Genomic DNA, 24556 nt, shown 5'->3' with positions numbered 1-24556 from the left:
TATTTCCACAGAGCCTACGGTGTCACCGTGCACATTTTACACAATGGATACATACTTGGAACTGTATGATCACTGTATATGCCTACACTTTACAGTATAATGTTGTCTTCTGGTTTTTTTTGCCCTCCCCCCGAGTCACCCTGACTGTTATAAATTGCTATTACCAAGAGACGTGTGCTATATACTATTTGCAATCATTTGAGGTCTAACAGTACTGTAGACATTCAAGTGCTCAAATCTATACTATTTAGTAAAAAAAAAAAAAAAAGAAGAAGAAGAAGAAGCAGTTTGAGGCCGTGGAAAGAACAGCTAGCCCGGGTTGTGCCACTAACTGTAAATCTTTGGGCGAAAAAAATGTTTCCTTTTTGGCTTTCAGGTTTTTGGCTGCGGAGAATAAGATGTTTTCAAGATGTTATAGAATGTAAAGGACAAATATGAGACATTTTTCCCCGGGGTGCCATTTATTCATTCTCTCCTGGGATTCGATTTTATCTGAGAGATGCATATACATGTATATATAAAGAGCGCGAGTTCAGCTGTAAACAAACGAGCAGGTCAGCAGCTGACAGCCTGCACCGCCTTCCCAGAGAAGCTGCGCGGCTTGCCAGGCTCGGGACCAGGACCCGGAGGCCTGCCAGGCTCGGGACCAGGACCGGGAGGCCGAGCGGCGCTCCGCCGTCACTGCGCTGGGCGGCCCTCCGCCCACGTGGTGCGGCTCCTCGGCCATCTTTGTGCGGGGCTCCGCTTCCGTCCGCGCAGCAGCCGGGAGTCCGCAGTTGGGCGGCAGGCGATGGAGCTGGGGGCGCCCTCCGAGCTTTGGTTGTGGCTGCTGTTGCTACTCCTGCCCCCGGTGCCGGGCCGCGAGAAGGAGTCAGGTGCGCTCCGGAGAGGGCCGGGCCCACCGCTGGGGCTCGGGGTCTGGCCGCGTTCCGGGGCGCTCTTCCGCGCCCTTCGCTCTCCCGTGCTGCCGGCGCCCCTCTCTTGCTGTGGCCGCTGCAGCGCAGAGCTGGGCAGCGGGCACGGCGGCTCTTCGAAGCAGAGAGTGCCTCTGGGTGTCTGGCGCTGCTTCTCCTGCCCAGAACCCTGGAGAGTAACCCATCCTCCAGAATTTGGAGCGATAGTGGGTAGGGGAGGGCATGCCCACAGCGGGTATGGCCCACGCTTGGCTACCCTGCACCTCCCTAAGACACACTGGGGGATAATGTGTGTGTGTGTCTGTGTGTGTCTGTGTGTGTGTGTGTGTGTAGAGATGAAAGGAGGGTTAATGCCTGTGGGTGGGTGGGTGTGTGTGTGTGTGCGCTTGGCTACCCAGCACCTCCCTAAGACACACTGGGGGATAATGTGTGTGTGTGTGTGTGTGTGTGTAGAGATGAAAGGAGGGTTAATGCCTGTGGGTGTGTGTGTGTGTGTGTGTGTGTGTGTGAGTGAAGAGATGAAAGGAGGGTTAATGCCTGTGGCTTTTAACCGATCCTCTTTATAGGGGGTGTGTGTGTGTGTGTGTGTGTGAAGAGATGAAAGGAGGGTTATGTGTGTGTGTGTGTGTGTGAAGAGATGAAAAGAGGATTAATGCCTGTGGCTTTTAATCGATCCTCTTTATAGGGTGTGTGTGTGTGTGTGTGTGTGTGTGTGTGTGTGTGTGTGTGTGAAGAGATGAAAGGAGGGTTAATGCCTGTGGCTTTTAATCGATCCTCTTTATAGGGGGTGTGGGGGTGTGTGTGTGTGTGTGTGTGTGTGTGTGTGTGTGTGTGTGTGTGAAGAGATGAAAGGAGGGTTAATGCCTGTGGCTTTTAATCGATCCTCTTTATAGGGCTCAGTTTGATTAGTAAAAACTGAGGATCTGTGTGACCAGTTGATCCGTAACCGTCTGAGCGCCAGGCATTAAACTTGGGAACTTTCCCCTCTCTCGGGTGTCTGGGAGCAGAGTAGAGGAGCGGCCTTGACCTGAGTGCTGCAGAGCTGTAGAGTGTATCCTTCCTGGCTGTCCGTTTCTACCAGTGGGGACGAAAAGGGGGTGTCTAACAAAAGTTTTGGCTTTCTGTGGATTCTACTTACCTGTTGCTAGTGAATAAGAATACTCAGGAGTGTTTTGTTAACCTTCATTTTCTTCACTTTTTGAAGATTCAAAATGGAAAGTATTTATTGACCAAATTAACAGGGCTTTGGAGAATTACGAACCATGTTCAAGTTCAGACTGCAGCTGTTACCACGGGTGAGTTCTTTTCTTTCACCCATCTTTAAGAATTTAGATCTTGTCAGGAGGAAGTCCCCTAAAATCCCCAAGAGACCTTGGTTGCAGTGGTCACAGAGCAGACAGGATCCCTGAGGTGGTTTTCTGATTTCTAGGGAATAAAAATACCCTGGGATAGTAGAGGCCCAGGTGGTCTCAGCATTGCCTGTTAATTCCCTGTAGGAATGTACTTGTTTGCATTCCCCACTGGACTGAAAGCTTCTTGAGGTCAAAGCATATGTCCTACATTTGCTGTTGTATTCCTGGTGCTGACTCTCAGTAAGTGAAAGTTGCTCAGTCATGTCTGACTCTTTGCAACCGCATAAACTATACAGTCCATGGAATTCTTTAGGCCAGAATACTGGAGTGGGTAGCCTTTCTCTTCTCCAGGGGATCTTCCCAACCCAGGGATCGAACCTAGGTCTCCCGCATTGCAGGTGGATTCTTTACTAGCTGAGCCACAAGGGAATCCCTACTCTTTTTTTTTTTTTTTTTTGAAGCCCTACTCTTAGTAAGTACTCCGTAAATTTTGTTGAAGGAATGAACATATTTTTAAATGAATCAAATTATGTTTCCTGTTGGTTATCTTTTAATGTATGCAAATTAAGGCTAGAGTATGATGGTAGAAAGATTACTTTGAAATCAGCCTTATATTCTAGTGCCAGATTCAGGTCTTAGATCCAAGTCACTTCTCTAGATATCAGATTCCTTATCAGTTAAATGGCAGTCCTTTAACTCCTCATTATGTTTGTTATTTTATAATTCCTGAAAAAATTGATCTGATGCATGTGATACTTACTGAAAACTTGGTTTGTATCAAGCCTTAAAAGGGATGCTGCTGCTGCTGCTAAGTCACTTCAGTTGTGTCTGACTCTGTGCGACCCCATAGATGGAAGCCCACCAGGCTCCTCCGTCCATGGGATTTTCCAGGCAAGAGTACTGGAGTGGGGTGCTGTTGCCTTCTCCATAAAAGGGATACAAAATAGTGTAATTCCTAGTTACTCCTGTCAGTCACACATGTTGCTAGAGTGTGTGGGGGTGGTAGGGGCCGAACAGGCTAGAACATAAGACTTGGTTTCAAGCTGTAAGGCATAAACTGTGCCTTCTGTGGGGTTCAGAGAAGGAAAGGTCAGTGGGTCTGCAGTGACCAGGAGGACACAGGTGTGACACGAGTATTGAGGAGGATATGCAGCAGGCAAGGGAGGGGCAGTCCAGGTAGAGGGAGGGGAAGAGATGCTCGTTACTGGCTTGCTTTTTCCTTTTTGTTGCTTTGTTGTTGTTATTTTAAGTTACCTGTGGTGCTTCTGGGAAAGAGGTTGCTCTTCCTGCTCTCTCTTCTTTCCCGAAGCTTACTGTGCTCTCTGATACTAAGCCTAGACCTACAGATAGGAAGTGGTAGGATGGTACCCCTCTCTTGGCCTGCTTTCCTTGATGATTCCCCTTCTTTTCCAGTGTCATAGAAGAGGATCTAACTCCTTTCCGAGGAGGTATCTCCAGGAAGATGATGGCAGAGGTAGTCAGACGGAAGCTAGGGACCCACTATCAGATCATTAAGAACAGATTATACCGAGAAAGTGACTGCATGTTCCCCTCAAGGTAAGAGCTATAAAGTACATATATTTTCTGACCTTATTGCTTACTTAATACTAATCTACCTGCAATGCAGAAGACCCAGGTTCAATCCTGGGGTTGGGACTGTCCCCTGGAGAAGGAAATGGCAACCCTCTCCTGTATTCTTGCTTGGAGAATTTCATGGACAGAGGAGCCTGGTGAGCTTCAGTCCATGGGGTCACAAGAGTCAGACACGGCTGAGCAACTGACACTCTTACATAGAGTCTAGTTAAAGGGGCTTACCAGTAAACCCTCACATTTCAGGACCCCACAATAGTGACATCTGTCTCCTTTCTCTTTATAAGGCTGGGGCACATCACTGGTTGTACTGGATGTGGCTCTACCCGTTCTTCTCCAGGTATAGCAGCTGCAGGACACAGGCTAATGTTAACTGGTGTGAGTGAGCTGGGTTGAAGGAGAAGCGATGACTGATTGTCAGGGGACAGCTATTGTTCTAGATGACAACTATTCTAAGAAAGGTGGCAGAAGGCAAGAGAAATAACTAGGGCTGCAGATTACACAGGCCATACTAGGCAGGACTTTAGCTGTGAGAGCTGAAGCTCCTTATCAGTGGGCTAAAGGCTGATGGGGAGGGTCGTAGCCTGAGGCTGGAAATTGCCCTTAGGCAGCATTATTTACAACAAACAATAAACCTTCCTCGTTCCAGCCTTTTTTTTTTTTTGGCTCAGCCGCCTGGCTTGTGGAATCTTAGTTTCCCAAATAGGGATTGAACCTGTGTCCGGGGAAGTGAAGTGAGAGCTCAGAGTACTAACCACTGGACCACCAGGGAATTCCCAGGAGTTCTTTTAAAAAAAAAAAAAATCCTCAAATCTTTATAAAATTGCAAAGTACAAAACCCAGAAGGCAGAGTATTCCCTTACTAAGATCTTTTTTTCTAAATGACGTATGTCATTACAAGTAAAATAAATGAGCAGTATTGTAAAAAAAACATGCATCTATTTGGTCACAAGGATTTATATTTTGTCATAATAACTTCATTACAAATTAGTATATTTTCACTGTCAAAAATACATAAAAACAACAACAGAAAAATATAAAGATCATTTAACATCCCATATTCCGAGGTAATCACAAGTTTGGTTTTCAAGTGTCAGGAGCAAGTAAGGTGGTAGTGGGGAAAATCATTGAGATATTTTACATAGACATTTGTTTCATTACTTGGAGCAATAGTAGAGACTTTAACTACAAATTATGAGTATAGAGGAATTTGTGATTTCTACAAATGAGAAAGAAAATATCAATATAGGTCTTTTGGACTTTAAAAGGTTTTCCAGTGTTTGATAGTTAGCTGAACAATCTCCAGATCAAATTAAATTGTGCTCTTGAAGTTTCTGCAAGGCACATAGCTCTTATTCCTGACCCCAGAGCATTGTGGTCAGAATCTTGAGCTTTTAGAAATATTCTTAAGAGAGGATGGGACCTTTCATTGGCAATAAAATAGTCTAGAGTTCTAATACTTTGAAAGTTCCTTACCCCAACTACATACACAGCTAAAGAATTGAGAGTTAAATAAAAGAGAAACAAAACAAAATATTTAGAACCAGCATCTTTAATGAAATGGACACAGGTGTGTAATATCTCGGACTCTTATCTGGCCAAAAGTAGTATCTTTCTAGGTCTAGATACTTTTAATTCACCCAGTTTGAGAAATATCAGTGACATTTAAAGTATTCAGTTCTGAACAAAAGGACATGTAAACTCAGCATTTCAAGGATGAGCTGAAAGATTTTGCTAAGGAACTGGAGCACCATCTAATTAACCCTGGAGATACATCATTTCAAAGATAGGGAATAACAGTATTTTTTTAAATAATAGTTTTAGTGAAGTATGGTTGGCATAAATTGCACATATCTAAAGTGTACAATTTGATACATATATCAAAATATGTATCTCATATATATATATGTATTTGTAGCCAAGATAATGAACCTATCTATCACTGCAAAACTTACCTTGTGCCCCTTTGTGGCCCTTCTTTCTCCTTTTCCCTGTCATGCCTTCCTCCTGTCTTATCCCCATCCTCAGGTATCCACTGATTTGCTCTCTCTCATTATAGATTATTTCCTTGAGTTTTATATAAATAGAATCATGCAGTATGGGAGAGTGCTATTTTAAAAGCCAGATGTGAAAGAAAATAACATGTTTGAGCTGTTAATATGTAAATGTACTACAGTAATACATTTTTTAAACTTTGTAACTAGTAATTTTTTTTTAACATCAAAGGAGTATTATATGCACATGGTAAAATATTTGGTTAACTCAAAAGTGTATACAGTGATGCCCTCCACCATTCCACTGGTCCCTGAGTCTTCCTCTCAAGAGACAACTACACTTGCAGGTTTATTGTATATCCTGCCAGAAATAATCTGCATATTCAATTGTCTAGATTCATCAGCAAACCAGAATATGCTGTATCTTCTGTTCTACAACTTACTTTTGCTTTCCATGTATCAATAGATTTTGAAATTGATCCATAGGAGTAGTACATGGAAAACTCTTTCATAGCAGCATAAAAAACCCATTTTATGGATTTCTTTATTCAGTCCTATATCAATGGATGCTTAATTATTTCCCATCTCTCCCCTTTAATTTTTGACTAATGGAAACAATGCTGCAGTGAACATTCTTGAACTTAGACTTTTGAACACTCATGCTAAGTCACTTCAGTCATGTCTGACTCTTTGTGACTCCATGGACTATAGCTTACCAGGCTCCTCTGTCCATGGGATTCTTCAAGCAAGAATACTGGAGTGGGTTGCTATTTCCTCCTCCAGGGGATCATCCCGACCCAGGGATCAAACCCGCATCTCTTGGGTCTCCTGCATTGGCAGGCGGGTTCTTTATCACTAGCCCCACCTGGGAAGCCCCTTTGTACATATATCTACAGTATAAAAGTAAAATTAACTAGGCAAATAAAGTGTTTTTAAGTCTCAATAAATAGAAGCAGATTGTCCTCTAAATAGGTTGTGTTTACACATTCACCACCCTCCTATCACATGCTCAGAATAGACCTCACACACTCAGTAACACTATGTATTATCAGGCTCTTTTGATCTTTGACAATCTGATTGGTAGAAACTAGAATGTAGCTTCACTAGACTTTTTCTTTTGTCATGTTGATACTTTTTTGTTGAAATATATTTAACATATAACTTGTAAATTTAAGATGTATAACATGTTAATCTGATAAGTTTATTTTAATATGATTTCTGTTGTGGCAACAATTAGCACCTCTATATCATGTTACATAATTATTTTCTTTTTTAGTAGTGGAAATGATTAAATTCTAGTCTCTTAAGTTTGATAATTATAATACCATTTTGTTATCTATATTCACTTCACTGTGCATTAGATCCCTATGGCTTATTTATTGCTTCTTGTAAGTTTGTTCCCTTAAACAACATCTGTCCTATCCCCTCCTTCCCCAGCCTCTGATAAGCACCATTTTATTCTCTGTTTTTATAATTTTGGCTTTGGGGGCATTTATTTGTTAGTAGTACAGTTGACCATCTTTTTTGTATGTTTATGAACGATTGCTATTTAGTTATCACCCTATATATTGATATGTAGTTATCACCCTATATATATATATCAGTCATTATCGCGCTGCCAGAAAATTTTGGTCAGACCTTGGAATGTTGCTACCAGTACTGTGCTGGTCTGGAACTCAAGGGTGGGGCAGGAAAGTTAGCTCTGGGTGTATACTTACTTTCTTTCCAGAAATCCTTTTAGAAAATCTGTTCTGAAAGCTGTGTGACAATCTTTGTGATTATGTACCTGGCACTCTTTCTGGCTTGCAAAGCTGCTTTTGAGAATGTTCTGTATTTAGGTTGAAGGTAATGAAAGTTTCTTTATCCTTCCTCATAAACTATGAGACTTAGTTATGGTGGAAATAAAAATGTCTTTGTGAGATGCAAAGCCCAAGGGATACAATTAGAAAATCAGCTTTTCCAGTTCCTATCAAAGTTTACATCTTGCTTACTAATTAAACTATTCCATGTAGGAGAAATAAATGCTGGAAATGAAAAGAGGGGAGGAAGTGGTGGCGTAGCGATAACATTCCGATCAAACTTGGAATGATCTAGTTGGAGAGTTTTATTATTCTAAGCTGGAGAAGCTTAGCCAGAAAAGATAACTTGCACCACATGAAAGAGTGGAATAGTCCCTTCAGAAGCATTGCTGTCAGGACACTTTGCAGGCCAGTGATCTGAATGCTGGCTTGTCTTACCTTGAAAGTGTCAGTGGGACCCTGCCTTGTCTGAGAGCAGGCACTGCTCTGGTGAAGTTGTGGTATTTCTGGTTGACAGGTGTAGTGGTGTTGAACACTTTATTTTGGAAATTATTGGGCGCCTCCCTGACGTGGAGATGGTGATCAATGTGCGAGATTATCCTCAGGTTCCTAAATGGATGGAGCCTGCCATTCCAATCTTCTCCTTCAGTAAGGTAAGTACAGGAAGGGCTGTCTGAGGGGATGGAGGGTGGTCTTCTAGGGCATAAGCAGGAGATGACTGAATGTGGCAGAGTCTGATGGGTAATGGTAAGGATGAGGCCTGAGGTCCCAAAGCGGGTCTGTGTCCCGGTTAGCTTCACAGTCATTGAATGATAAGACTGAGGAGATGGAGGTGAGGACCTGTAAGTGATGAGTATGATTGCTTGGGATCTTAGCTAGGGCTAAGTGTGGAGGGTGAGGAATGAGAGAGGCTGAGGAACCTGTAATACATTGGAGGTGGGGTTCAGAGAACCTACAGAGCATGGGAGAGAGTGACCCAAGAAAGCTCATGGACTTTCGACAAAAATATTTGTTGAGCTCCTACAATGTATGTATCAGCCATGCCATTGGGTATTGTCTGTCTGGCCACTGTATCCCAGGGTCCTCGCCAGGCTAATGGTCAGACTAAAGATGCTCAAATAACCACACAGTTTGCACCCAAACGGTGCATTGAGGGGATAGGCCTAAGATACCAGTATGAGAGGGTGATCTTTGAGTCTGGTTACAGAGAGATAGGAGTACTAGGACATGCTTACGGGCTTGGAGAATATGGCACAGTTAATATCTTAGTGCTTAGGTTCTTGCAAATGATGTATTAGCAGGAATGGGCCTTCATTCCCTAGAGACTAAATATGAAAGCACTTGGGGGCAGGGATGGGGGAGGCTAGAAGAGAGTGGATGGAAAATTCTATGGGAGAAAAGTAGGTTTGGGAAAACCCTCTGGACTTTAAGAAAAGGAACTCTGTTTCTGATTTGGTGTCTCCTAAGCAGAGGGACTTTTTATCCCCACTTTTTCTTTATCAGAGTTTACTTTCTCTCTAGACTTGTTTATTTCCTGTGTTGCAAGTGGGCTGAGGCCACATTGTGTTGCATTTCCCATGGTTTAGCCTCATTTCTCAAAAGTGCTTGGTCCCGTTATTTGTCATGAAGCCCTCTCAGAAGAACAGATAGAGGCTCCCATGTAAGTCAGTAAGGATTTCTGTTTATTATTTATCTGGTTTTTTCTGTGGATAATGAAGTATGATCATCAGTATACTAACTTTCCTTTCATCTTTAATTCCTTCCCCCCGCCCCTTCTTTTTAAACCAATGACTCCTAGTTTGCCAGGGAGGGATTTTAGTCTGTCAGCTTTATAATAAGTATGCAGTTTCTTTTGAGCAGCTGTTATGCCTGAGGTGCTTGATGAATCACATACCATTTTTTAAATATTTGAAAGAAGGCAAACAGCATATTGCATATGCAATTCCAGTGGAAGACAGTAGAATTAGAGGCTTATCAGTGGCCAGAATTTTAACAGAAGTAACCATATAAAGGTTTCAAACGTTTGAAACCATGTAAAGGTTTCAAATGGTTTCAAATTTTTTTCAAAGGGTGTGGGATAATACCCCTACCCCCTTTCTGCCCATCATTACTTTTGACCCTGATCAAAAAAAAAAATAACCAAAAAATAATTCAGAATTATTGACCAACCAATATGAGCTAAGTGCCACAGTATTAGGTAACACTAACACTTATTGAGTATTTACTATGTGTCACTGTTCTAAGTTTTTTACATGTATTAACTCATTTAATATTTAAAACAAGCCTGTTAGATAGATACTATTATCGATATTATCATTTCTCTAGTTATAAAGATAAGGAAACTGAAGCATAGGAAGATTAAGTAACTTGCCTAGAGTTGGAAAGAGTTGGAGTCAGATAATCTTTCTCAAGAGCCCACACTCGTTTAACTATTGCATTGTATTTCCTAATTCTTACTCCTGAAAGACTTATCTAGGAAATAACTAAGAACTGGTAGGACCATATACACTCCAAGTACGATATCAGTTAAAAGATGAGAAAGCTGTGTGGTCATTCAGAATTGGATATATCGTTTCCTTAAACTAAAACCTCTAACAGTATATGTCTTCTAGAAAAACAGAACTTTTGGGAACTGGAAAAGTTGACATTTAGTGTGATTTCATATTCTGGGATTCAGTCAGCCCATGAATTTTAACCCATGACCATTTTTGCCTTTTAGCATCCAGAGTCTAGGCTTGGATATGTCTTTGACGGTATAACACAGGGGCAAGGCCTTTTCCAGATCCCATGATAAGAGTGCAGTTTGCTGCTTCTTCCTCTGCTCCAAAACATTTAAAATAACTTCTCTGTTTCTGTTGAAGACATCAGAGTACCATGATATCATGTATCCTGCTTGGACATTTTGGGAAGGAGGACCTGCTGTTTGGCCAATATATCCTACGGGTCTTGGACGGTGGGACCTCTTCAGGGAAGATCTGGTAAGGTAGGTCCTCTAGAGAGGTTTTATTTTTCCCTCTTTTCGGATCACCTTGAAATAAACAGTTAAGTATAAACAATTATTTTCTCTAAAATGACTAACTTTTAAACTAAAAGTAAAAGACAAAAAAAAACACATTATAGCATAAGCAATTTTATATGTGTATAGAAGTATTTACGTATCCATAGAAAAAGAGCAAAAGAACTTACCCTGAAATGTCAGCAGTGCTTCTGTGGGAGGGATTATAGAAGCCTCTTTTCTTCTTCTTTAAATTTTTCTATACTTTTAAGATTCTTTAAGAGTAAATTCCTTTTATAAATAGGAAAGAATAAATGATCATATTGTGGGGAAGGATAGAAAATGACTTGGAAGAACATAAATGTACTTTACAATTAAGAGCCAAGTTCTTCAGGCAGGGATGTGGTGGGCATAAATGTTCCATAGGCATCTCAAGTTCAAGCTTATTCCAGACTCTCTCAAACTGAAGATTGAAACCTGCCTTGGCCTGTTGTCTGCATCCTGCCATCATTTCAGAATTTAGATTGTCTTGTTCATCAAGCTGTAGGTATTTCTTACCTAGCTGCATTTTACATTAATGATCCAAACAACTTGGGTACCTAATTAGTAAACTTCTAGAAATACAGTCTTTCTAGTTCTTCTCTCAGATGTAGAGAAAGCAATAATTTAATTCAACTTAATTTTCATAGATATCTATCACCTGTATTAAGTGTGACTACATATTTAAATGAGATGAAGAAAACATCCCTTCTCTGGAGAAACATGTAGGGCTGTAGTCCTCTGTGTCAGCTAGAGCCACTGATTAAATAAACAAGTCAATTATTCAGTAAGTATATTTGGGAAATTATTTTTTAAGATAACTTGGCCTCATATTTCATTGTTCTTGTCCAGCTCTTTCTTTCAGGGATGAGGGAATGCAAACTCAAGAGAGGTTAAGTGACTTTGGTCAAGAAACCAATTTAGGCCTGAAATCCAGGTTTCCAAGAGGATTATCTTCTCCACTAGTTAATATTTCCTGTGTCCGCCAGACTGTGAGACTGTCATTTCTTATTTAGCATTTCATTTTGAACATAATTTTGAGAGAGGGAAAAATAAAAATGTTGTTAACATTTTTTCACGAAGTTATTCTTGACTTTAGTTTTCTGATTCTTTTTTTTCCCTCAGGTGCTTGCAAATACACTTTTCACACTCTTCTTTTTTTAGCTCTTTTCCCACCTGCTGTATATCTACTTTGTTTTTTTTTTTTTTTTATTTACTTTTATTAGTTGGAGGCTAATTACTTTACAATATTGTAGTGGTTTTTGTCATACATTGACATGAATCAGCCATGGATTTACAAGTATTCCCCGTCCCAATCCCCCCCTCCCTACTTTGTTTTTAAAATCTCTTTAAAAACAACTTTTCTCAGAATATGGAAACTGTGTGTGCTTATAAAAATTTATCAATGTGTCCCACCTAGGCAACTTTTCCCCCACTTATTGGTGTGTCTTAGAGATCTTTCCATGTCAGCACATAGGTGGAGAAGGAAATGGCACCCCACTCCAGTATTCTTGCCTGGAGAATCCTGTGGACTGAGGAGCCTGGTGGGCTGCTATCCATGGGGTCACCCAGAGTTGGACACGACTGAAGCGACTTAGCATGCATGCATGCATTGGAGAAGGAAATGGCAACCCACTCCAGTATTCTTGCCTGGAGAATCCCAGGGACAGAGGAGCCTGGTGGGCTGCCGTCTATGGGATCGCACAGAGTCGGACACAACTGAAGTGACTTAGCTGCAGCTACTGCTGCAGTACATAGCAAACTGCCTCATTGTTTTAAACAGTTGCATGGTATTCCATCAGATAAGAACTTGATTCATTGTGTCCTTCAATGTATGTGTAGGCTGCATGTGTAATATTTGCATAATTTCTTATTTTCTGAACTATTAGCGTTTTGCATACTTTATGGCTCTGTACCCCTTAATTCTTTGCTGCATAATTCCTAAGAGCAAGAGTGTTCCTTTATAACCACATTGCCATTATCAAATACAGGGAACAATGTTAATTCAACATTTAATTGTCATAACAATGTCCCATAAGATACATTTCTTCTCAGATACAGGATCCAGTCCAGCATCTTGTGTTGTATTTAGTCTTTATGTGTCTTTAACTTGTTCTAATCTGCAACAGCTCTTAAGTCTATCCTTCTCTTTTACTGCATAGTTGCCACTCTTTTACCATTTGCAAACTAATAAGCAATTTTTAGGGAGATAGAATATGTTTTAAAAATCTAACTTACGTTAATATGTTTTTCTTTTGATACCTTCCCCTTTTATTCTTGAGCTGAATTTATTCATGATTTAAGAATTGTAATTTTATTTTTTAGAGCCCTCCATTCAGAATCTCTAGCCTCGTGATTTCATTTCTTACCTTGAAACTTTAGTAATCTGTTTACTGATCTGCATTGGTGTCTGCCTGGCATGTTTCCATCTTTATGCTCTTCTGGGAGTTTGTCCCCATTGACTTACTTTTCACCCTGTAGAAGAATTTAGTGTCCCTGTGGATTTAAAGATTCACTCTACTGTCAGCAGAGGAGTGGGGTTATAAAAGAGGGCTCGGGCAGCACCAGTGTTAGTGCTTGCCCAGAGACAAAAATCCTAACATGGGTCTTCTGAGGGGGTGGATAGGTGGGTGGGGAAAAATGAGGGAGAGGGAAAACAGATGATACTTGGTTCAAGTTTGTCTGTATTAAATTCAGCTTTCCCAGGAACTAAGGAAATTTATACTCAAAATTTCAGTATTTCTGGTTGGGTAGTTGAGCAGTGTAATATATCAAAATGTAAAATGTGTATATCCTTTGACCCAGCCATTTTACTTCAAGAATTTATCCTGAGAAAATAATTAAACAAGTACGCAAAAATGTGCATACCGGGATATTCACTTCAATGTTGTTTCTTAAAGTAGAAAGTTTAAAACTACCTGAAAGCTCACCAATAAGGAATGGAGTGAATTATGACATGGCTATAAAATAGAATATTGTGCATAAATGGAAAGTAAAGGTAGAATAGGGCTTAAAAACAGGGACTCTGGATTTAAACCTTACTAGCTGTGTGATGCTGGGCAAATTGCTTAGCCTCTTAAAGGCCTCGACTGTGTTAAGTAGGGATAATAAAAGCCATCTTGTAAGGTTGTAAGAATGAGTTGTGTGTGTGTGTGTGTGTGTGTGTGTGTGTATGTGTTTATATTTGATCCCGACCCAGGAATCAAACCTGCATCTCTTATGTCTCCTACATTGGCAGGCAGGTTGTTTACCACTAGTGCCACCTAGGAACCCCCTCTCCCCCCATTCCACCCCCCAGTGCTACAGTAGTTCTGATTTGTTAGGAGGGAGTATAGGACAGAGTAAGAAATAGTTGGACTGGAGAATCAGGTAAAGATGATCCAGTGAGAAAGAACTGGAAGATAAGCCAAGAAAATATGGAGGACTGGGTCACTTAGGAGAAAATGAGTAATGGGACACTGTTTGTATCTGAACAGTGTCTCTACCTGAAAAGTGTATGTGCAAAGTCTCTCCATTATAGCGAACAGCTCACCAAGCCCTCATGAACTCCACTTCAGTCTTACCCCCTCCTTTTTCAGAGAAAGACGCTGCAAAAACTTCTGTGAAGGGTTCCCACAAAGTCAGTTAAGAATGATGCATCTGTCACCTGAAACTATCACAATATTATTATTTGGCTGTACCCCAATACAAAATGTTTTTCGTGTTTAAAAAAAAAAATGATGCATCTGTGAGCTAGCAGTTTCAGCAAGGAAAGCTGGCTGTGGTAACTGGTATTGAGAATTGAGTCTCGGGGACTTGGTCTTTATGGAGCACTAAGTACAGTTTGAGGATACCAGAATGCTTTGCAAAATCAGACTAAATCTGATGATACTTCCTATGCATCTAAAACATAAAGTCAGGAAGGAATTTATTTCCTTGCCCTTGATTCGGTATCTGATGTTCTCTGCAGTTATTGTTGGCTAGTAATTTTATCAATCTGTTCAGTTCGGTCGCTCAGTCGTATCTGACTCTTTGCGACCCTATGGACTGCAGCATGCCAGGCTTCCCTATCCATCACCAACTCCCAGAGCTTGCTCAGACTCATGTCCATTGAGTCGGTGATGCCATCCAACCATCTCATCCTCTAGACTCTTGCTTAAAGTAAGGAAGAAATCCTCATTGTACTGAATTAAATAGCCCTAAACATGTCATTTACTTTGGGGAACTTTTCTTTCAATGTTGTTAACTTATTAACCAAACAGTAGATGTGCACATATTGCTAGCTAGCATCTCCAGAAGATAAAGTAATAATAAAAGGGAACATAATGTCATTTAGAGCTTTTTCTTTTGAGTAGCCTTGTTGTTCAGTCGCTAAGGCTAAGTCGTGTCCAACTCTTTGCAACTCCATGGACTGCAGCACACCAGGCTTCCCTGTCCTCCACCATCTCCCGGAGTTTGCTCAAACTTGTTTCCCCTGAGTCGGTGATGCCATCCAACCATCTCATCCTCTATTGCCCCCTTCTTCTCCTGCCCTCAATCTTTCAAAGCATTAGGGTCTTTTCCAATAAGCCGCTTTTCACATCAGGTGGCCAAAGTAATGGAGCTTCAGCATAAGTCCTTCCAATGAATATTTAGGACTGATTTCCTTTAGGATTGACTGGTTTGATATCCTTGAAGTTTAGAGGACTCTAAAGAGTCCTCTCCAGCACCACAACTCAAAAGCATCAGTTCTTCAGCACTCAGCCTTCTTTATGGTTCAACCCTCACATCCGTACATGACTACTGGAAAAACCATAGCTTTGACTGTATGGACTTTGGTTGGCAAAGTGATGTCTCTGCTTTTTAATATGCTGTCTAGGTTTGTTATAGCTTTTCTTCCAAGGAGTGTCTTAATTTTGTGACTGCAGTCACTGTCCACAGTGATCTTGGAGCCCAAGAAAATCCATCACTGTTTCCACTTTTCCCCTATCTGTTTGCCATGAAGTGATGGGACCAGATGCCATGATCTTAGTTTTTTTAATACTGAGTTTTAAGCCAGTTTTTTAACTCTCCTCTTTCACCCTCATCAAGAGACTCTTTACTTCCTTCATTTTCTGCCATTAGAGTAGTATTATCTGCCTATCTGAGGTGTTGATACTTCTCCTGGCAATCTTGAATCCAGCTTGGGATTCATCTAGCCCAGCTTTTCTCATGATGTACTCTGCATAGAAGTTAAATAAGCAGGGTGACAATATACAGCCTTGATGTACTCCTTTCCCACTTTTGAACCTGTCCATTGTTCTGTCCAGTTCTAACTGTTGCTTCTTGACCTGTATACAGGTTTCTCAGGAGGCAGCTGAGGTGCTCTGATATTGCCATCTCTTTAAGAATTTTCCACAGTTTGTGATCCACACAAAGACTTCATAGTCAGTGAAACAAAAGTAGATGGTTTTGGAATTCCCTTGCTTTTTTCAATAATCCAACGGATGTTGGCAATTTGGTTTCTGATTCCTCTGCCTTTTCTAAATCCAGCTTGTACATCTGGAAGTTCTAGTTCACATACTGTTGAAGCCTGTCTTGAAGGATTTTGGGCATTACCTTGCTAGTGAATTGAGTAGCCTGGGTCAGACTTACTTTAAAATGTAAAGCTCTCAGCTAAGCTTTAGAAATGATTCAAACACTTCTTTCTATAGTTAAGGAAGAAACACAGAAACTAATGAAATCTGTTTTTAGGTCAGCCGCACAATGGCCATGGAAAAAGAAAAATTCTACAGCATATTTCCGAGGATCAAGGTGATTATACTTTCTGACATTTTACAAAGATACTCTTCTGGCTAATGTGTAAAATTTTGAGGGTGTGGGGAACTCTAGTTCAAAGAGAAAACTAAGATAACTAAGAAAAAGACATAGAATCACAGAATTTTAGGCTAGAGTAGAACTCAAATTATTGGCCAAATCACTTTTAGCTGAATTGAAATTCAAAGAAGTAAAGTTCATCTGTCCAGTCATTCAGCAGACATTTACAAAGTGTGATGAGTGTGATGGACTTTAATTATTTAATGCTGAATAGAACAATGAGCTGTTCTCTTGCCTGAGAGATTGCATTTTCCTAGGAGTACTTTATGATTGTGCCCACTGACTCTCTGCCACTTAATGGCAGAGCAGGAACCATCACTAGCTCTTCTAGCTGCCTTTTTCATCAGACCATGTGGCTGCCAAATAGTGGTGGAAGCGCAGACTGAAACTGGTGAAAGTTGAGAGAGACGCATGGAAGGAAGGTAGAGCGAAAGTGAAAAGGTTAGGGGAAGACTGAGTCCATGTTGTTCAGCTCCATATCCCCAGTGTTGAGAACAGTACCCACCTTGTAGATGCACAGTGAGTATCTGTTGGACAGATGAATACCAAGGAGACTGTGAAGGGAGAGTTTTGCAGGTTTCTTAGTGTGTCCTTGTCAGAGGTCACACTCTGTCTTCACTTGGTGGTGGACTTCAGGGTGCAAATGAGCCCAACAATCACTGCTAATGGTTCCTTGTCAACATCTCTGGTTCTCAGATCTTCAGATTACAGATTCTTAACTTGGGATCCACGTGTGGACTTCAAGACTTTTAGGAACTCCTTGAAGTTATACGGGGATATGTAGAGAGGGTGTCCACAGTTATCAGATTCTCAGGGAGTCCATGACCCCTCAAATGTCAATATCATCTGCTACTAGAACCATAACTAGGACTTTTTCTACAAAAAGTTTTCAGGTGTTTGAGCCCTTAAGTTGTCTTTTTAATTTAAATGTTATACTGGATTTTACAGAGCACACCCAACAAAGGTCATGTAGCTGTTTTGGTGGGTGGTAAGCTATGAGTACCAGTGATTAGAGGTTACATGAAGCTTCTAAAAGGGAAATAATTCCCTGGGATGTGGCTGTAGTATCCGGAATAACATAATCCTAAAGACTAGATGCAAGCAAAGAGGGCCAAATACTCTGCTTCCCTGAAGGGTACAGTGGCAAACAGCCAGCACCACCTAGATGCTGTAGGATCTAGTATCCCCCTCCTCTTCTATTAAATAACCCATGAGTTGTTCATCTGTGCGTATGGTCATCGCATTGGGTCTGATTACTGCTTACCTTTCAGTGATTGGGAGTGATCTTACAGTGTAGGACACATAGTTCTATGTCTTGTGTTTCTTTTATAGGACAAGTCCAGAACGAGATCCTCTCATTCTTCTATCTCGGAAAAACCCAAAACTTGTTGATGCAGAGTACACCAAAAACCAGGCCTGGAAATCTATGAAAGTAATCACTAATTATCTGACTAGAGCTACAGCAGTGAACATTCTCACTCCAAGAACATTGCACCTGGGTAGAACCTCACATTAGGTTTCCTCTCAGTGGTGGGATGAATGTTGAGAACGTTCCATGGACTAAAATTAGTATATGTGTAAATTATTCTTTTTCAAACTCACATTGTGTTTCCAGGCCCTTATTATGACTCATATTTTATATTATTTTGAAGGTTTAAACCAGAGGTCACAAACACTTTCTGTAAATGGCTAGATGGTAAATATTTTAGGCTTTTCAGATCTTATAGTCTGGGTTGCAGTTACTCAGCACTGCCACTGCAGTGTGAAAGCATTCGTAGACAATATGTAAACAAATGAGCATGGCTGTGTTCCAATAGAACTTTATTTAGGGCATTGAAATTTGAATTTCATGAAATTTCCCCACGTCATAAAAATATTGTCCTTTGGATTTTTTCCAACCATTTGCAAGGTAAAAATAACTTTAGTTTGTGAGTTGTGTACAAAAACAAGCAGTGACCCTGATCTGGCCTATGGGCGGTAAGTTTGCCAAAATCTAGTTTAAACCATTGATTCTCAACCCTGACTATACAATCCAGCCAGAGAGCTTAAAAATTAATAGAATAAATCAAAGTCTCTGAAAATGGTGTATAGGCATCTTCATTTGTTTAAAATTCCCCAAGTGATTCTAAGGTGAAACAGGCTTCTTTGGTTGGGAGTCCCATCTCTGTCCTCTTAACTCTGTCTTTCTTGCCTTATTCAAAGACCCTTAAGTTGTAAATGTCCTCATCTGAAATTTACATATACCATATGAGGATGATAGGAGAAAATGTTTAAACGTCGTGTCAGAAAAACTAAGTGAAAACTAAGAAATACTAAGTAAAGATGCATGTATTTATCACATGATCATTTAATTCAAACAGAAGCAAATGCAGTGTAAGAAACTTTGTTAAAAAATAAAAGTATGAAGAAAATGTATCCATTCATGACAGCATCTACTATGGGAGCCTGCAGAAGCAAGCAAGACTTGTTCCCCTCACCATCTGCTAAGGTGGCTGGAATGTGGATAGGGGATAGGGGTCTCGGACTCTGATGCCCCCAGGGGCTGCAGTCGTGAGCAGGAGAGAGCACTGAAGGTCCAGTCATTTCTGCCAAGGGGAATAGGAGCTCTCTTTGCCAAATCCTCCTTTTTTTTTTTTTTTTTTTTCCCCCAAGAAAAGTGGAAATCTGGATTTTTGTAAGAAGTATCCTGCCACTTACAAATGCTGGGCAGTGGTTTGAATATTTATTTTTCAAATACTTTGTGAGTACAACAAAATTTATGTGTGGGCTACACCTCTAAGCCTACCAACCACCGTTTGTAACCTCCTTTGCTGTATGATTTACACAGAGTGAGTTGTGCTGCAGGCCATGACCTCCTGAGTGCAGAGGAAGAATCACATGGCCCCAGGGGAGCTTAAACTCTAAAATCACACAGACCAAGTTAAAGCCCAATCTCTTCTACATGTGACCTTGAGCAAGCCTCCCAACTTCTCAAAGCCTCGGCTGCTTCATCTATAAAGTGAGACAGCCTTGCCTCCTGAGTCTGTGCATTCTGAGACTTCAGTGAGGTCATGATGATGAAATGTTCAGTGACCCTTGTTGCACAGTGATCTTCAATAAATGCTCCTGCTGCTAATACTAACAACTTCCTTTTCCCTGAAAGGATACCTTGGGAAAGCCAGCTGCTAAGGATGTCCATCTTGTGGATCACTGCAAATACAAGTAAGATTTCCAGGACTCCTGACTCTTCTGGTTTTCCCTATTGCTTTTGGAATAGCTTCTCTTTGGGTGAGAACTTTAATACTAGGGTCCACCTGGGGTTTGTGAAAGTCGCATTAATTCATTTAGTTATTGTTTACGGAGAGCCTGCTGTGCACCAAGCTCTGGACTGGGTTCTTTGGGAACTGCAGAGACAATGAAACATGGTCCCTGCTTCCAGGGAGCCTGTATGCCCATAATCAAAGGGATGGGATCCCCTCTCCGCACCCCACACAGCCAAGAGCTGAAGTTAGATCAGTCATTTACTAAATTAATAAAACTAGTTTAAGGTTCAACATGAATGAGGCATACGTAACTAATGTGTTATATTCAAATGCCAAGACTAAGAATGAGATGAAGGTAAAACAAGGTCAGGAGGTGGGCAGTGGGAATACTCGGGGAAATGAATGGTGATTACACTGCACAGTGGGACCTACAGAGTAGACGCAGCTCTGGGTGGAGACAGGCACCAGAAATGCTGAAAAGAAGATGTCCTTAGTTATTAGCTTTGTTTTCCAGATGGATTAGGCATGCCTGGTTGTCTTCTCCAGACTTCTGAAGAGGAAACAGGGAGCAGGGCACACCTTTGACCATATATGGAACCCTGTGGGGAAAGCCAGGCTTTGCGGGGTGCCCATGATGAGGTCGAGACTTCAGGCCTAGAAAAACTTGTAAATAGGGTGAGATATTGTTTCCGCTGAGCTTTGTATACGCTCTGCCCAGCACCCAGCTGCTGGCTCTATCTGTCTCTGCCTGGAGAAAGTATTTCTCTTTCCCCCTCACCCTGATATTCCCAGGAACAGGCTTTAACCCCTGGAACAGCAAGGAGTTTATGGAAACTCCACAGGGACATGCTGATGGGTCCTTGAAAATTAAAAATGGAAAGAGAAAGAAGAGAGGGTAATAAAAGGAGAGAAGAAGAGGGGATAAGAAAAAAATGTCATGTGTGGTAGCAGGAATATATTATCAAGTATATTTTGCTCTCTCTTTTCCAGGTATTTGTTTAATTTTCGGGGTGTCGCTGCAAGTTTCCGGTTCAAACACCTCTTTCTGTGTGGTTCACTTGTTTTCCATGTTGGTGACGAGTGGCTGGAATTCTTCTACCCACAGTTGAAGCCATGGGTTCACTACGTCCCAGTAAAAACAGACCTCTCCAACGTCCAGTAAGCAGCCATCCCTCAAGCATAGTCTCTGATGACTCCGACAGCCTGCCCCTAAGTCCCCAGCCATTCAAGATATTTATTCCTAATGACTTTTTCCACTGAAAGCTTTTTTTAAAAAAAAAAATTTGGTTTTCAAAGATATTATTGCATTATTATCCAACTAGACTTGAGTGGGATTTAATTTTTTAAGTGCTCTAATGCTGATTCAAAATGTAACATTCAGATAGTATGCAGTGAAAAAGCACTAATCTCTCAAAGACTAAATAGATACGGGTATTCAGTTGTGTTATATTGTCAAAAGGATTTTCAGATACAGTGTGAGAACTGACCTCAGTGAAACGAAGGCAGATTTCCTCTCATGATGGGAAGAGTTAGGACGGCATGCGGAGGAGGGCCAGAAATGTAAGCCCAGTGCCCTCTTCTGGGGACCAGAGCAAGAGACAGGAGGGAAATTTTTTCTTCACTATTGATTTTTGGTGTGTATCACTGAACATTTCTCTGTTTTCCCAAATATGTTCCAAAACTACAACAGACTGTTTAACCTATGTGCAGAATACTTTTTTGTTGTTGCTATTTTGATCCTGTGAGGACCCGATAGCTTTACTTTTAAAAAAACCCAACATCCATATATCTAAAGATTAACTACAGACCTCAGTCTGTGATCTCTCTGCTTAGTACTAATGAGCATGGTCTGTATTTCAAAACCTAATAATTCTTTGCATTTTAGGGAGTTGTTGCAGTTTGTAAAAGCAAATGATGATGTAGCTCAAGAAATTGCTGAAAGGTAAGTTCTGCTCATTTTTCTTTTTCCACTTTAATCATTCCTACTTTTCCCAAGCTAAAATCATAAGAATGTTGTTACCATGGTGCTATCTGAATGTTAGCCTCATTATACAGAGATAATTAGAATCAAAGCTGTCCTGGGGAAAACCACACATTCGCCTATGTCCCAAGCCCATCCTTTGTAGAGTTAGACTGAAATCTTTGAAGTGGTTTAAGTACCCTTTCAGAGGATTGGCTCTTTATATATTTGTTTTTAAGGGGGGAAAAATGTCTATTTCCAAATGCACATGTATAGTAGATATTATGGAGAAGGAAATGGCAACCCACTCCAGTATTCTTGCCTAGGGAATCCCGTGGACAGAGGAGCCTGGCGGGCTGCTGTCCATAGGGTCGCACAGAGTCAGACAGGACCGAAGCGACGCAGCAGTAGCAGTAGATACGATGGCTGTAGAGTTGGTTCTGAAGATCAAAGAGTTAATTTACATGAAGTGTTCTGAACAGTGCTTGGCACAGGTAAGTGCTCAAATGTAAGCTACTAGTTTTATTAAATGTTATGCTTTAACTGTTCTTGTTAATCTTGTCTCTAGGGGAAGCCAGTTTATTCTGAACCACTTGAAGATGGATGACATCACCTGTTACTGGGAGAACCTGTTGACCGAATACTCTAAATTTCTGTCCTATAACGTAACAAAAAGGAAAGGCTACAATCAGATTGTTCCCAACCTTTTGAAAACTGAACTCTAGTAGTCATGATCAGGCCATAGTCCTCTCTATGGCATCAGACCTCAGATATCCTATGGTGAGAAGCTTGCTGTGAATGTGACACCTATACCTTGGATACTGTTACCAAGTCAGATATCTGGCTTTCCTTATCATGCTGTACCAGGAGCAACTTTGGAGAAAGATCCAAATTGTGTGGAATACAATTAGGAAGTCGCTCAACATCTTTACTAAAGAAGGACCAGAAATCGTGAGATGTGGGTTTTGAACCTGATTCTGCCTTTCATCTTCTTAGGACCAATCACAGCTTGTGCCTCAGATCATCCATATGTGTATGTCCACACTGTGAAACTGACTGTGCCCATGGGGTGATGCCCTTTGTCTCATTCTTTTGAGTAGAAAGTCTCTCATATGAAACTAGTACAACTCATCACCACAGTTCTGCACTTATTCTACACTTGATCTCTGTCACTGTATTTTAACGTAGAAAGCCCTTTAGCGTTTGTAAAGAATACTTGGGGATTATTTTCTGAAAGGTCTAAGGAAGCAGCAGTGTGCCATGAAACAATATAGGAGCTTTCTTTTGTAAACACGTACAAAAACTCTTTGGTACTCAGGAGGTTTCTATAAAGCCATGTAGAAAGGGGCCAATTGCATGAGTAGTCATTGCAGTTGGATTTCAGCTTCCCTTTTTGTGCCTTCACATCCTTTATGTTCTCTTTCAAAAAAGAATGATTAAAAACCTCCTGATAAATTTAGGAAATAGTCCTTACTCTTTAAAGGAATTGTGCATAAAACAGCAACTCTTCCTCATTCTTCACACACCCTTAATATTTTTCCTGCTTGAGTTGGCAGCAGTCCACACCTGCCAGGATCTCAAGGAGTCTTCATGTGTGAAATGGTGTCAAGTTGGGAGTTTAGAGCAGTCAACTTTAGCACTTACTTATACAGGAGATTCCTGTTTTAGTGCACATCCTGTTGGAGTGCTTCCTTTTTCCTTTTTGAAAAAGACATTTGGATAGTAGTTTAATCTCAGGATATTCTCCCTAACATAGTCAAAAATGAGGAGAAACTTTTAGTTTAAAACCCATGTAGTCCAATGACTCAGAACTATCCTTGTTCTTTAGGCCCAAAATTTCCACTGAGAAATCAACTCTTTTCCTTTGCCTCTTAAGAACTGTTTGGTATCAACTGGTTCCAAAATTAGTAAATGTGAGATTCAGTTATATAAAATCAGGGACTATATTTCCATTTATGAAACATGCATTTGGCCATTTAAACTCCCTTTCACGAAACTATAAGTCTATGGACCTTCTTAGAGGACTTTCTGATAAGATCATTGCATAGAACAGGGCAAATGTTTAAAATTGAATTTTGTCTTTGAGTATTAAAAGCTCATGGGGACTGTGTCCTTAGGTGCTATAAATCTGGCAATAAGACATCCAGATTTCTGAGTTGTACTGTGGTTTTGCCTTATCAATAGGAGGCCCTGGTAAATATTATCATTCTATTTTAATTTTCTTCTGACTAAACCAAAAGCTCAAAGAGATGGGACTACCAGACCACCTTACCTGTCTTCTGAGAAACCTAAATGCAGGTCAAGAAGCAAAAGAACCAGAAATGGAGTAACAGACTGGTTCCAAATTGGGAAAGGAGTACGTCAAGTCTGTATATTGTCAACCTGCTTATTATTAATAACTTCTATGCAGAGTACATCATGCGAAATGCCAGGCTGGATGAGTTCGAAGTTGGAATCAAGATTGCCAGGAGAAATATCAGCAACCTCAGATATGCAGATGATACCATGGCAGAAAATGAAGAGGAACTAAAGAGCCTCTTGACAAGGGTGAAAGTGGAGTGGAAGTTGCTCAGTCGTGTCCGACTCTTTGCGACGCCATAGACTATACAGTCCATGGAATTCTCTAGGCCGGAATACTGGAGTGGGTAGTCTTTCCCTTCTCCAGGGGATCTTCCCAACCCAGGGATTGAACCTGGTTCTCCTGCATTGCAGGTGAATTCTTTTAACAGCTGAGCCACACGGGTAAAAGAGGACAGTGAAAAAGTTGACTTAAAACTCAACATTCAGAAAACTAAGATGGCATCTGGCCCCATCACTTCATGGCAAATAGATGGGGGGGAGGGGGAATGGAAACAGT

At 40.9% G+C, this 24556-nt stretch overlaps 1 protein-coding gene across 1 annotated transcript; it reads left to right on the top strand.

The window, feature by feature from the left end:
- Positions 1-706: 706 nt before the first annotated feature.
- On the top strand, positions 707-23854 carry POGLUT1 (protein O-glucosyltransferase 1). Its single transcript, XM_043874714.1, has 11 exons — positions 707-875; positions 2119-2209; positions 3680-3823; positions 8167-8302; positions 10511-10632; positions 16375-16434; positions 17830-17929; positions 19640-19698; positions 20730-20897; positions 21625-21681; positions 22268-23854. Exons 1-11 carry the CDS (start codon positions 791-793, stop codon positions 22422-22424), a joined length of 1179 nt encoding a protein of 392 aa, XP_043730649.1. The 5' UTR covers positions 707-790; the 3' UTR covers positions 22425-23854.
- Positions 23855-24556: the final 702 nt, after the last annotated feature.

This window comes from Cervus elaphus, chromosome 19, assembly GCF_910594005.1.
Source record: "Cervus elaphus chromosome 19, mCerEla1.1, whole genome shotgun sequence".
Lineage (NCBI taxonomy): Eukaryota > Metazoa > Chordata > Mammalia > Artiodactyla > Cervidae > Cervus > Cervus elaphus.
Note: the sequence above shows the minus strand (reverse complement) of the source record. Positions and strands in the feature narration are given on the sequence as shown.